The sequence below is a fragment of the Phoca vitulina genome, unplaced genomic scaffold (genome assembly GCF_004348235.1).
Source record: "Phoca vitulina isolate PV1807 unplaced genomic scaffold, GSC_HSeal_1.0 scaffold8, whole genome shotgun sequence".
Classification (NCBI taxonomy): domain Eukaryota; kingdom Metazoa; phylum Chordata; class Mammalia; order Carnivora; family Phocidae; genus Phoca; species Phoca vitulina.
The window spans coordinates 78,752,555-78,766,877 of record NW_022589711.1 but is presented as its reverse complement, the minus strand read 5'-3'; the positions used below and the strand labels follow the sequence as shown (position 1 = coordinate 78,766,877).

The window sequence follows — 14,323 nt, the reverse complement described above, 5'->3', positions numbered from 1 at the left end:
GGTGGGCAATTGCTATTTATGCTATTTACTCATTAATATGTAACTCAGGCATCATCTCAGGTAGAAAGCCTCTGAATTTTCCCACCCCCACCTAAGACACTGCCGGGGCAAACCAGGATGTATAGTCACCCTCTGTAAAATTCTGTCTAAATCTCAAAGTGTTTTACTACATGCATTGATCTCTGGCAGTCACAGGGAATCAGTAAATAATAGAATGCAAAAACAAAAAAGTAGGGTAAAGGGGGGTGGTTGATATAGATGTTCAGAAGAAGATAACATTTCATCCAATGGTTAAGCACATTTCCTCTGGTGCAGACTGCCTCAGTTCAAATTCCAGCTCTCTCAGAGATTGTGTAGCCTTGAACAAGTCCCTTACACAATCTGTACCTCAGCTTTCCCCTCTGTAGAATGGGCATCCCTAAACGGATTGCTGTGAGGACTAAGTGAATTACCGATGCAAAATGCTTAGAACAGTGCCTGACACATAGTACCTGCTGCATAAATGTTACCATTTATTATCATGGCATACGTTGGCCTAGCAGAAGAGGTAGAATTTGAACGAGAGCTGACAGGCAAGTGCGACTGGGTAAAGACAGCTGTATGCCAGTATGTACATATGGCTATAAAGATTAGCGCTAAGGTGGGGGAAACAGTTCTTTTCATTTTATTTCTACTGGTCTCCATCCATTGCATTGGGTTGGGACGGCAATTCTCTGGTGTTCGGCCCAGTGGAAATTAAGCTTCACTTTCCTTCCGACCTCCTGATAGACATTGATAAGTCGATAATGGATTTCTGTCCAGAGAGCTGATACAGCCTCAGAACGCCTCTCAACACACCCTCCAGGAAGGCCCTGCTAGTGACTGAAGAACCGAAAAAGGCAAAAACATATGTGCCATTCCCAGGTGAGTGTCTCACCTCACAGCAGAGAAACCTGGAGCCTAGAGAAGCGAAGTGACCCGCCCAAGGGGACACACAGCTACCAGAGCAAGAACGAGAACTTGGGTTTTTCTACCCTCCGGTTGACATTTATCTTTTCATCATCCACCACTAGTATTCACATTATCACTTGGTTAACTTAGTTTCTAATTAGAATGGCTTCTGTCACCAAATACATTAGTATGGCTTTAGATGGTTTAAAAATATGTGTGTGTATGTATTGTCAAAAGTTCATAAATAACAGAAGGAAAACCAGGGATCACCTAAGTAGTAATTAGTAAAAGTTTATTGTGCATACACCAAAAAGACAATTCTCAAACCGAGAGCACTGGAACCAAAACATGGAATGAGGCTCGGGTGCATTGTTATAAGACAATTTATATAATAGAAAGGCGGTGACTCTATTCTTCATAGTGATTGGTTTATAATATTATAATTTTCTTAAATGATGGGGAATTGGTTAGTGGTTACCTTTGGGAAACTGTTCTGCTTATAATTTCCAGAGGCATAAGCAAGAAATGACCTAGTCAAGTCCGTCCGGCAGCATAAGCTAAATTAAGCTTTGCTTCTATGACTAAACTGGTTTTGTCTGCTCAGAGAATTTTTAAGGCTGGTCTCTGTTTGTTTTTGATTTTTAACAATCTCCTATATTATGTATCTATTACGTGAAAGACAGGTAGCCGCAAGTAATTAAAACAAAAGGAATCGAGGTACAATCATGCAACCATAGGATGCCTTGGTGCCTTCCAACCATACGGTGAAATGGAGAAGCCTTGCACGTTCTGCAGCAGGGCTGATGACACTATCTATCTGGCTTAACTGAATTATGGCGACATGATCTCGTACTCAGGTTGCAAATGAAAAACTCCACCAAGCTCATCAGCGGCAGATTGAGTGTACTTAGAGCTTCAAGCCTAGAAGCATAAATTGTGATATTTTACTGCTCTTAAATGATGCATGATGAATGATTGAAGACATCATCCCATTGAACGGAATCTGGTGGGGAGTGTGATGTTCTTAACTATTTAGCACTTTAAGCTCTTAAGGGAGTGTTAAGTACTTTTACAGAAAACCTGTAGGGAAGTGATATTTGTTACGATTTAGACTGTGTCTAGAGAAACAGTGGAGCCTTGACCCTGTCATAGACATGTTGGGGAACCTGACTAGCGGGAGAAAGTTACGTGGAGTGTCCAGCTTTAAACTGGATTTTAGTGACTTAATTAGCACTTAGCGAAGCCCTGGTAAAGTGGTTCTTGGTCTAGGCTGAATATTAGAATCACCTGGGGAGCTTTTTAAAGTACCACGCTGCGGTCCCCTTCAGGGATTCTGATTTAATATTTTGGGTGGGGCCAAGCACTGGTGGTTTTTAAAGCTCCCAAATGCTTCTAATGTGTAGCCACAGATGAGAACCAATGGCGTGGTACTTGAGGAGCAAATTCATCAATTAGCTTTTAAAAATCCTCCTTCTTTCAGCAGTGAGCATGCAGGAATTGCTGGGAAGGAAAAATATAGGAGCGGAAGAGAAGTAACAGGTAGGAGATTCTAAGGGAGGGTCAGTAATTTCTCAAAACCTTCACCTACACTCGTTCAGAGTTTAAAAACTCTCTTTAGAGGTGAATCACTCAATACAAACTCTAATGACAGATCACGTCTGGAGATAGGACTCTATGCTTCCCGACCTGGAATTGTCAAAAAGGACTTAATTTATTCATTAATCAGTTCATTGAATGAGCTTCTACAAAATTACATGGGGCCAAAAACACAAAACACAAAAAACAAAACACACATACACAAAACACAAGGTCTGTGCTCTCCAGAAGCAATTCACACAGGACTCTGTGGAAACTGACATAGGAGAGACACGGGATATTCCTATGTGGGTAACGGACTTTTCCTCCCCCGCACCCCTCTTTTGGAGCCAGTTACTTTTTCTGGCTCAGGGAAACATAATTCCGGGCTGGGAGGATGGCAAGGCCTTTGCATGACAAGGTGTAAAAGATAAGCTGCCAGAGGTTACAGCGGACCCTTGTCTGTTGGCTGGACCAGGACAGGAACCGAACCGCTTCCCTCTTTGTAGATTCTACTCAGAGCCGGTCCTCTTATCCCCAGTCCTTTGTGTTCAGCCAGTGGCGAAAACTGAGGTTGCTGAGAAAGACAGTGAACCACTCCTGGGGCAGCAAGTAAGAGTAGGCAGGGGGAGGGCCCCGAAGAGGCCTTCGGGAGGGGGGTGGGGGTGGGGGAGGGGCTGCGGAGTAGGCGTGGCTACTGAAATGTAAGGTGCAAGCTGAATCCCCCAGGAAGGCCTCTCCTATAAACCCACCACCCGTTCAATGAACTAGATTTCCTCAACTGAATCTGCGGTAAAGGACTGACTGATTGCTCTTTGGGATTTTGTGTGTTTGCTTGTTTGTTTTTATTTGTGGACTGTCTTACCTTTCTCCCATAACAATGATGGTTAGTGCGAGGGTTACAGAGGCCATAGAATTTCAGAGAAAGGTCAGGTTCCTATCAATAACCAGGGAAAGCTTCAGGAAGCTGAAATGCTGAGAGTCACTAGAATTTCATAGACTGTAGACTTTTTAATTTGAAGACACTCTGGAGAGACCCAAATCCATTCCCTAATTTTCTAAGGAGGTTATTGAGCTTTGAAAAATAATGACGTAGTGGGGTTGGGATGGGGTGAGACAGAGTGAAACTTAGAAGCCAGGCCATAGGGGAGGGAAGACATAAGACCCACTGGAGCATGGAGAGAGGATCAGTTGCCTGATTATTCGGAAGATTTTTTTTACTATGGGCAAAGGTGAACTATTTTAACAAAAGAAACTGAATTATTAATATGAACAAGATATAAAACATTTGGACATGGCTCGTGTTAGGAAAAAAATATATGAGATCAGGGAATTTCTTTGAGGGATGAAGATGGAGGAGAAGCATTGCACTTTACTTGGAAGTGCGACTTTCCCAGTATGAACTCAGAAAACAAAAGGATAAGCCTTCTTCCATTTTCCTTCTTCCCTCCCCTCCCCCAATCTCTCTGACTCTTCTTCCTCCTTGTTCCTTTCTCGTCTCATTGCTGAGTGGGAATCCAAGCTGGGTGACATGGGGCTCTCCTCCATCGCTGCATCCCTAGTGATCAGGATAATGCCATCCAGGGAATTTACCCGCTGTTTGTGTGTGTGTGTGTGTGTGTGTGTGTGTGTGTGAGAGAGAGAGAGAGAGAGAGAGAGAGAGATGTGGGGCACTCTCTCCTCCATTTTGCAGTCTCCCCTCCCCCACAATCAGACATCTGGGTTAAGTGCTGCCTCTGTTAGGAACAAAAATACAATAATAAAAAGCAATTTGAATTTTGAATTCCATCTGGAAATGATTAAAAGTGTGAATTTTGTTAATGGAATATGTCATCATTGTTCACAGAAAAGCTACAGAAATAGGCTTTGCCATTATAGTAAAGGCAACTGTAATTTTATTTTGGAACTCCTTCTGCCTCCTATTTCCTCATAATTTCTAACCAAATAACTGAAATTAAAAATTGGTCAGCCATGCTCCGATAACACTACTATTAAATCTTCTCAATACCATTACTTTCACTGTTCTCAGCATAATAATTCAGGAATGAATCAAAGAGAACCCGAGCCGGGAAGTTTGCTTTTAAAGCCTTTTCAAGCTGTAGAATTAGTCTTGGGCTAATTTAATCCCTAGGAACAACCATGCTACTGATATTTCGGCTAGTCCGTTTTGATGATGCAAAGTACCTAGAGAATAACATTCTGTTTCCTGGTGGAAAATTGGAGTCCTTTCTTCCAGTCATAAGTGTAAGGACTCTTGATGAGATACAGTGGAAAAAATAGAAAAAATATATGAAGCTGGCTTCCTTCAACCTCTCTTAGGATAGTTAATCAGCTCCGGAAATAACTTTACCAAAATGGGAAGTTTCTTTTGGAGTTTAAAGAAAAAAGGTTTTGGGTATTTAATGGAATTACTCCTTTGATCCAACCTATAAATAAGACGTATTGACTTTCTAGCTCCAAAATATATGTCAAATCAGACCATCTGTGTCTCTGCTTCTGATACTGCCCCCTTAGTCCAGCCCTCTCCTGCATGGGTTCTCCCTGCTCTGACCCCTGCCCCTCCCACTCACCCTCACACAACGGCCAGTGTCCCCCTCTTACAGTGTAAGATCACCTCCTTCCCACCTCGTCCTCCTGCTACCATCCTACAATGAGAGAAGTTTGGATTTAAGTCTCACTGGGTCTCCCAAATGCTCGACCCTCCCCGACTTTCTGTTGCTTCCTCTCCAGCACTCTGCTGTTCCTTTCGTAAGACCTTACCACAACTCATAAATATTTGGTTTGCTTATTTTTTTCTTGTGTCATCTTGTGTGCCAGATTGTATGATTCATGAATTTGGGAGTGTTACTGTTTCAGTCTCATTTATCTTTGTTTCCTAGTGGCAAGCTCAACAACTAGCCTGTAGTAGACTTTTTCTCCAGCGTTTTTTTTTTTGTTTGTTTTTTGTTTTTTGTTTTTTATAAAAACTTTCAAACAGGGCTGCCTGGGTGGCTCAGTCATTAAGCATCTGCCTTCGGCTCAGGTCATGATCCCGGGGTCCTGGGATCAAGTCCCGCATTGGGCTCCCTGCTCAGTGGAGAGCCTGCTTCTCCTTCTCCCTCTGTTCCTCCCCCCATGCTCATGCTCTCTCACTCTCTCTCTGGCTCGCTCTCACTCTATCTTAAATAAATAAAATCTTTAAAAAAAAACCTTTCAAACATGCAGTAAAGTTAAGAGAATTTTACAACGGACATGTGAATACCTGCAATCTAGTTTCTACTAGGCTTTCTTCATTAGATATCTATCCATCTTTCCATTCCTCTATCTGTACATGGTTGGCTTTTAATACGGTTGTTGAATGAATGAATAAACAGATGAATGAGTGCTACTCTTCTGGTTGATAGATGGAAGCTATTCATTCTGAGGTTGGCCCAATACAAATACTGAGCTTCCTAACCTGTCGGTGACCCCATCCCATCGTTTCTGTGTGGATAAGGGTATGGGGAACTATGTGATGTGCTCTAGGATGTGTATCTGCTAAGTTCTGTATTATGAACTGGGCTAGATACTGGGGATTCAGAAATAAGAACAAATTTCCTGCCTTCCAGGGGCACATGGTCTGCTAGTGAGAGAATCTAAATATGGTAATGATGGAAGAAGAAAGAAGTAGAAGATGTGAACTAGTGATTTTTTTTTTTTTTTTAGTACACACAACTTATTAACAAAGACTGACCAGTGTTATCTTGGTGTTAAAACTGCCTGCTTTCTCAGCATTTTGTATTTTTGGTTGCACAAGTAGGGAAAAGCAGTTGTTGACTTGGCCAATATCCGTGCAGGAACATTTTATGATTCCAAGTTCAGTGAGTGACAAACGCAAGCCCATTTTAACCATGAAACTTTTGACTGTTCTTTTTTTTTAAAGTTCTGTGACCACTATTGAAATATACAAATAATGCAGAAAAGAAAAAGCATATAAGAAGTGTTTGTAATCTAGGCTAACGCTGGTCATGGTAAAGAGCATCTCTGCCTAGTGGGGCAAATGGACAGAGCAGGCACTGCAGGTGGGGTTCTCTTCCCTTCTGCGTGCAGATAGGTTTTTCCCCCCATACTATGTTTGATTATATTTGATGAACCCTGTGTTTATCATTTTGATTGCTCAGAGGAAATGCTTACCTTCAAAGTGACATCCTGAGGGCAGTGCTTTGCAATATCCTTTATTAGGCTTTACTGTGTCTCTTCACATTTATCTTAACTCTTATTTTTAGAAGGAGGATTTTAAGAAGGTCAATGCGGTATCTTTGTAATTGAATTCCAAGAGTACTTAGCAGGGGTCCTTGTATATAAGCATGTTGAATCATTGTGAACTGGGAATGCATCCAAGTTCATGCTTAACTGAGAATCCTCTTTTAAATATTTAAAAGTGAAAACAATCTTTCAAAATAGGCCTATGGGCTTGGACAGCGTAGAAATGGGTGAACACAACACCCGGGTAAGCAGCAAAGGTGGAAACTGGGACCTGGGCTTCTTGCTCCTCTGACCTCAGCTCCTCTGACCTCATGCCCTTGCGTCTTTTAATCCATGTGGTTCTGTTTCCTAACCTGTCGGTGACCCCATCCCATCATTTTTCGTTTGCTCCCATTGTCCTCCCACGGGCTCCAATGTGCCACGTATTTCTGGGCCTGGAGGGTCCCTGCCCTGGATTTGCTTCCTTGCTTTGCCACTAGCAGCTGAAGGACCTTGAACAAGAAATGCGTCTTTTCCAAGTTCCACGTCCCTTACCTGTAACTGGGAGACCTTAATATCTACTCCAACATGTAAAATGGGTTCACTATGGAGAAGACCCTTAATAAATGTTCATTTTACCCCGCTGTTTTAAGATCAGTTGCCCCAATGGATTATAAGAAAAGATAAGTTTAGGGGCATCTGGGTGGCTCAGTCGTTAAGCGTCTGCCTTCGGCTCAGGTCATGATCCCAGGGTCCTGGGATCGAGCCCCACATCAGGCTCCCTGCTCCGCAGAAAGCCTGCTTCTACCTCTCCCGCTCCCCATGCTTGTGTTCCCTGTCTTGCTGTCTCTCTCTCTGATAAAGAAATAAATAAAATCTTATATAAAAAAAAAAAAGACAAGTCTGGGGACAAGTGTGGATGGAAGCACCTAGATAGTTGGTGCAATATGAGGAAAAAGCAAATCTGGGGGTGACTGTCTTATTTACAAAATTAAGCCTAAGTTTATTTTGCAAAAATCAACAAGTCCAGGTTCAGATCTGGTTTATCTTCAAAACACGTGTTTTTGGTTTTGTTTTGTTTTTTTAACAAACATGCATGTTAATTTGGCAGGCCAAACATCTTTCTCTCTAGCCTTCCTTGGAAATGTTTTTTCCATAACACAAACATGGGTGCAAATACTGTCCAAAAACTATTTACATTTTGACCCTCAGAATTACGAACCTTACTATTTATTGAAAAGAAAGACAAACTGTAAGGTTTGGTCTTTGGCATTCACATTTGATTCAGCAGTACAATTAAAAACTTATATTTGTTTTAAGATAAACACTTTGAAGGAAATTTAATAAATCTTGTTTTTGCTCTGCAAAAGAGCCACTGTACCAAAGCATTTAACTGGAGCTGTCGAGTTCCTGCTGGTAGAATATTACTTCCAGCCTATTTATTAGCTTTCCTTCCTGTAGCCCAATACGTGCTTCCCCCCACCCTCCTCTACTGAGTGAAATCACAGAAAGAAAGCAATTTCTTTTCTCTTTTTCCCCCCCGGCATCATGCAAGGCAAGGCAGCATCACAAGTCATGATATCTGAATTTACTTTGATTATATTTTGTTCCTTACACTTAATATTTTTTGTATTATAATACTTACTGGGTTATCTAAAATCAACATTGTTGATTTTAAACTCTTATAAAGCCAGACTTTTAGAGGCGTTTGAAATCATTCATGAACCATTCTGAAAAGAGATAATTGCCTCCCGCCTATTCTTTTGCACTTGAAGTAAAAGAATTTTAGGTATCAGCAGTTTGCTAGAAAATAAGACTTTAGGGGGCCCATATAATTTATTCACATCTTTTTATATGTGTAAACAAGGATAGGATACTCTTGACAGGAGCTTATGAATAAATTTTTTTTTTTAAAATATACCCTTTAGTACAGAATAAATATCAAGGGACCATTTTAAACATGATTCTGGTAGGTCTCTTATGAGCCTACTTTTCAGAAAAATTTTATATGAAATTTCCTGATTAAAAAAAAAATCTAAAGTTGTAGATTTAAGTTGAAAGAATATGGTTGGTACGTGAGGCAAGGTGTATGCATTATATGGACTGATGCACCATGTAGCATGTACAAAAAAACCTAAAAGACATCTATCCCACACTGCAGGCAAGATATAAGAGTGCATAGACAAGAGAGTTTTTCAGATCAGACAATGAAAGAAGACACATATTCACGTAAACTGGTAAGTTGTAAGCAACATATACATAGGCAAAGCTGATTCACAGAATGCAAACAGGATCAATTAGAAATTGTACTGTGATAGCCACACATTTTGGAGAAAAATTCCCAAGCCAGACGAATGTGGATTGGGATAAAAACATAGGCGGTATACACCACCATAGCAAAAATGGTCAGTAAGATGGTATTGAACATGGATTGCTCCCAGGGCTCCAAGACAGCACAGCAGCTAATGATTTGGTATTGATAGTAGAGCCAGGAGAAATAGTCCTTCACACGCTTGAAATCCATTGTTGGCTCCTTCAAGCTGCAGAAAGTCTGTCCTGTTAACAGATTAGAAGAAAAATAAAATGAGGAACCAAACACAGAATCTCCTTAGATTTTCATGATCTTAGCATGTTAAAACCTTTAAAAGAATGTCAGTGATCATTGGATGGATTATTTATATGAATATTATATTAGAAATAATTCCCAGTATATTAATCATAGGAGCTCATAATATTGCCACTATGGATAATAATTACTACCAGGATTAATGGCAGCAATATTATTAATAATAGTAATAGTTATCTAAAAATGATAATTGCTAGTGGATAATCTAGTGAAAATACCTAAAAATCAAGGCTAACCACATTTTCTTTAGCTATGTATGCAAAGAGTGAGAAGTGTGAATATTCTATTTCCTACAACACGTATTCTGGAAGAAGATTTAAAGAATGGTGTGCAGAAAAGAGTTAATACAGCAAGCCTGAGGCTGCTATATTTACAAGGGTCTGCTTGCAAGTTTTTGGCCCTTGGCCGGCACCTGGGAACTTGCTTTCGGAATGTTCTCTCTATTCCCTAATGGATAAGGATGATTCGCTATGCCTAAACTGTGCAAACACTGTAATTTTCGGTGAACACCTGCTTTATTCTGGAAGTCTGAATTTTAATAATTGTTAGACAAAGGATGTCCACAGAACCAGCCCCAATTAAAACCCTGGTGCCGAGTCTCTAATGAGCTTCTCTGGGCAGAAGTATTGCATATGTATCACTGCACTTTTTGCTAGTGGAGAAAGAAGCACACTTGGTCTGTCCACTCATGGGAGGCAGAGAGCATCGGAAGCCTGTAAGGAGATGTTTTCCAATTCCACCTGTATCTTTCTTCCTTGCTGATCCTGTTGTACATCCTTTCACTGTAATAGTCCCTAGCTGTAAGTATAAACATATATTGAGTTTTGTGAGTCTTTCTAGTGATTCACTGACTATGTGGGCGGTCTTGGGGACCTCCAAAGCACATGGAAGCCCAAAGTTGGGTGATCATTTGGTTTTTGGGTAAAGAAATTATGAAAACCATATAAAAATGTTTTGTTGGTCCCTAGATAGGATCACACTTACAACCACATGCATGTAAAACTTCCTAGAAAGAAGGGCATCTATTATTTCTTAAAAAGATTCTTGGGAAGATTCTGTAAACTCCCATAGACACTATGGGAATATAAGCTGACCCTTGTGCCTCTTCTGCTTATTCCTAAGAATATAATGGTGCCACATCATCTAAGTCCACTTTGCTTACATTTACTATTCAAATCACAGTTAAAGTTTTTGAAGATAATTTCTACCTTCTGACCTAAACACGTCTCTCTTTTCTTTGATTCTCTTTGAGTAAAATAAGATGTTTTTGCTCCATAAGACTAAGGACTCCTCAGGCTATGGGGAGACTTTCATGATCCTAAAGCCCGCCACAAAGATGGTCATAAGTAAATATGTGCTGAATGAATGAGTGAATGGATGAAGAGTAACCAACTTAAAAAAAAATAATTATAGATCACTCATAGTCCCAACCTAAGTAGGATATGGTTAGCTACTGTTGACTTTCAACAGCTTGGCTTTGATAAGTAACTATTTCTGATGAGGGTAATTTCCACAAAAACTCAAAATACAAAGTCTTTGTTGCGATTATCTGTAATAATGGCCAGGATAATCCAAACAAGTAGATGGTACAAACTGAAGTCATTGTGCTTTCTTATGAAAAGAAAAGTCAGCCTCCCATCTGTCCTAGAAGCCAGAGCGGGAACTAAGTAATTGGATTGAAATGCCTTGTCCTGGTCGGTGGACCTTGGTTAAGAAGTCACTTCCAACATTCTTTTTCATTCCTAGCTCTGGCTGCAGAGAAAGAGCAAAGGCCAATAGAGTTTGGTCTCAGAGGAAATGAATGACAAAAGTGGTCATTTCAGTGAGCAATATTATCCAAGCAACCCACATTTTCCACTGATAGGCCAAAATGGAGAAAATTAGGAGGTATCACTATTTGAGCTTTTAGGCTGTCCTGCTAGACAACTGTATATTTCAAACTAAACTTACTTGTTTAAAGATCTCATTTACGGCTACCCATATTTGCTTCCTCTTCATTACCTAGATATGGTTCAGGGTGACACTGGGTAACTGTTCGGGAGTGTGAGAAAACATTCATCAGGTATCACGTCCAGGCTGTACTAGGCAAAGGTGGGAGACCGATGGCTCAGACAGGCACAGACCCTCCCCTTAGGAAGCTTCATCCAGTTGAGGAGAAAGGTAGCAATCAAGTGGTATACACAAATATGTATATCAACTACATTATGCCCTTAACGAAAAGAGCAGCATATGAGAGGCTATGGGAAACCCGATCCAGTCTTAGCAAGTCTTGGAGGAAGAGATGCTTGGGATAAGATCCAAAGGATGACTATAAGTCATACAGATAACATGGGTAGTCAGGTGGGGAGAATGGCCAAGAGAGGGATCAACTTATGTTTGTGCAAAAGTCAGAGGTGGGAAGAGGTTTGACAGATGTTTGCGGGGGTCAGGGAACAGAGCCGTAGACACCTGGGGATGGAGAGTGGGAGTAGGAGAAAACTGAAGAGAAGGGGGTGGCCAGAGTTAGGCCAAGCACAACAGGGCCTACTTGGATAAGCTAAGTATTTTGTCTTTATCCTATGAGTGAGGGGGGCTGTGGTGGGTTTGAGACAATAAGGCATTAAGCTCATATGGACACGTGGCCTTCTCTGCATTCTAAAGCCAAGATGAAAGGATTTTCAAGACCAGTCATTTCAGAAAATCTATACCTCTGCTGTCCCAAGGGTGTTACTCATTCAGAATCAACCTCCTACCGAAAATCTACTTAAAATATTCTTAATACTCTTTTCACTTTCATAAATGAGATAAATGACTCATTTAGAAATATCATTGACTTTTTCTCTATACACTTTAGCTTTTAAAAATACACACAACAAATTGCCTGGCCATAGCTTTCTCTTCTATTTTTATCTTTTTTCTTTTTTAGTAGTCTCTACCCCAATGTGGGGTATAGATTTCTCTTCTAAAATTAAATTTCTTGCTTGAGCAGCCCCGATGGCCACCTCGACTGCAGTCTTGTGAGAGACCGTGAGCCAGAGGCACGCAGCTAAGTTGTGCCCAGATTCCTGAGCCACAGAAACCGTGAGACAGTCAATGTTCATTGTTTTCAACCGTAAAAACCAATCAATCAAACAGACAAACAGTAGATCTGAAGCACACCAACGTGCATTCACCAGAGGGGGATACCTGGTAAGACTTTGACGTATACTGCTAACAATTTAAAGAATCAAGGTTTTAAAAGTTTTTCTTGCCAGTTTTCCCGGCCCCTGTGTCACTTCCCAGGCCCCTGTGTCACTTCCCAGTTCTCTCAGGAGCCAGCTAGGACATGTGAAAATGCTTGTACCACCCCATCTCACTTCTGTCTCCTGAAGCCTAAAAGTCAACAAAAGGCATTGATTTCTCTCCTCACTTTGATTCTTTTTTCCCCTTATTGATGAAAAGCAATTTTAAAGATGGTTTATTTGTTCCTTAGCTGGAAAGGTAACTATACAAATTAGTCACGGGGCAGAAAAGTACAGCATAAGAAATATCGTCAATAATAACTGTAGTAACTTTGTATGGTGACTACACTTACCGTGCTGAGCACTGGTGAGTGTGTTGAATCACTGTGTTGTACACCTGAAAGTAATATAAGATTGCATGTCAACTACACTTTAGTTAAAAAAAAATTACTAATGCAGCCGGGAAAAAAAGGAAATAGAATTATAGTACATTCTAGAACCTACGTGCATTTTTACGGAATAAAAGAGGATAGTGTTTTATAAAACATTAAAAAAAAAGAAAAGGTGAGAAGAGAGAGTTGGTTATTATTGGTAAACCATCTGTTACAATCTATTGTTAGAAAAACACTATATTTAGTTTCTAGATTTGCTTAGGTAATATATTTCTACTTCCTTTTGAGCCCATTTTAAAATTTCCTATGGGAATACATCCAAGATTAAAAAAAAAAGTATTTAAGATGAGTAATGTGGGTAGAAGAATTCACTCATACATTAAAAAATGCAATTTGAGTACTACTGTGTGATTTCTTCTGAACAGTGATGGCTTCAGAAGGAATCTGTCCCCAAAATGGCAGTGTAGACAGGAGATACTCTTATAGGCAGCACGCTGGACCATGTAACAAACACGTCAGGTCAGGACTGAACACCACGGGGATAGGACATGGAAAGATGCTAAGAAGGAAACTAGGAGACTAGGCTGAATTTGGGGAAACAAGATGGTAGAAATGCCATGAAAGGAATTACCCATAGGTAACTTAGAACTGGATGAGAGCAAACATCTTAACGTCTTAATTTCTCACAATGAAATGTGGAATTCGTTTGCCCACTTCCTTAAAGACCTAATGCCCTATCCCGGCAAAGCTAAACAAAGGACTTAAAATGGTAACTTTACTCAAGCACACAACACATCTCCTTGTTTTTAGTTGTGTGCTTTTGAAAGGTGATTTCCATACATGGAAATGAGGGAGGCAGTAGTTTGTTGCCTTCAAAAAAAAAAACTTCCCTCTAAACTTGATGATTTTTAAACCCTTCCTAGATCTTTAAGGAAGTTGTGCTTTTGTTTAGGGGCGTCATTGCTTAAGCAGATAGTGATATGTCTTCGGGGGCCTAGATGGGTATGACTGACAGCTGAAGCTGAGTGATGGGTACACCCTTGGGTGAACTGGGAGGGCTGGGAGCCCCTGTGGAACAAAAAGCAATTGAAGCTCCAGGTAAGAAGTAGGGGGTAAAGCAAAGGGCAGCAGCTTTACCTGGAGAAATGGACTGTGAAGCCTAAGGAAAGGCTTTCTCTGGGCCATTGTTTTAAAAAACATGAGGACCAGTGTAGGACCACATTCTAAGGTGCCTAATGGATTTGATTTATCAGAGTTTCTCTAGTAATAATAACAACAAAAGAATTTATATTTTCAAAGGATCTCCTATAGTTTGAAAAGTGCTTTTTTTTGCATTTGCATAATGCAGAGTATGGGTTTGGGAATAAAGATAGATGTTGGTTCAAGTCCTGACTCCT

The 14,323-nt window shown here is 40.5% G+C and overlaps 1 protein-coding gene across 4 annotated transcripts in view; it reads right to left on the bottom strand.

Annotated features, from left to right (window-relative positions):
* Positions 1-7,709: 7,709 nt before the first annotated feature.
* SPTSSB (serine palmitoyltransferase small subunit B) overlaps positions 7,710-14,323 on the bottom strand; it is a 30,222-nt gene continuing 23,608 nt past the window's right edge. The window contains exons 4-5 of one of the 4 annotated variants that reach the window (XM_032407288.1): positions 12,888-12,931; positions 7,710-9,264 (exon numbers count right to left, since the gene is read on the bottom strand). In XM_032407288.1, coding sequence (XP_032263179.1) covers positions 9,002-9,232 — 231 coding nt within the window. In that variant the 5' untranslated portion in view covers positions 9,233-9,264; positions 12,888-12,931 and the 3' untranslated portion in view covers positions 7,710-9,001. Of the gene's footprint in view, positions 9,265-12,886; positions 12,932-14,323 lie in introns of those variants that run through there. The other 3 variants (XR_004299859.1, XM_032407289.1, XR_004299858.1) reach the window with 3 other exon arrangements.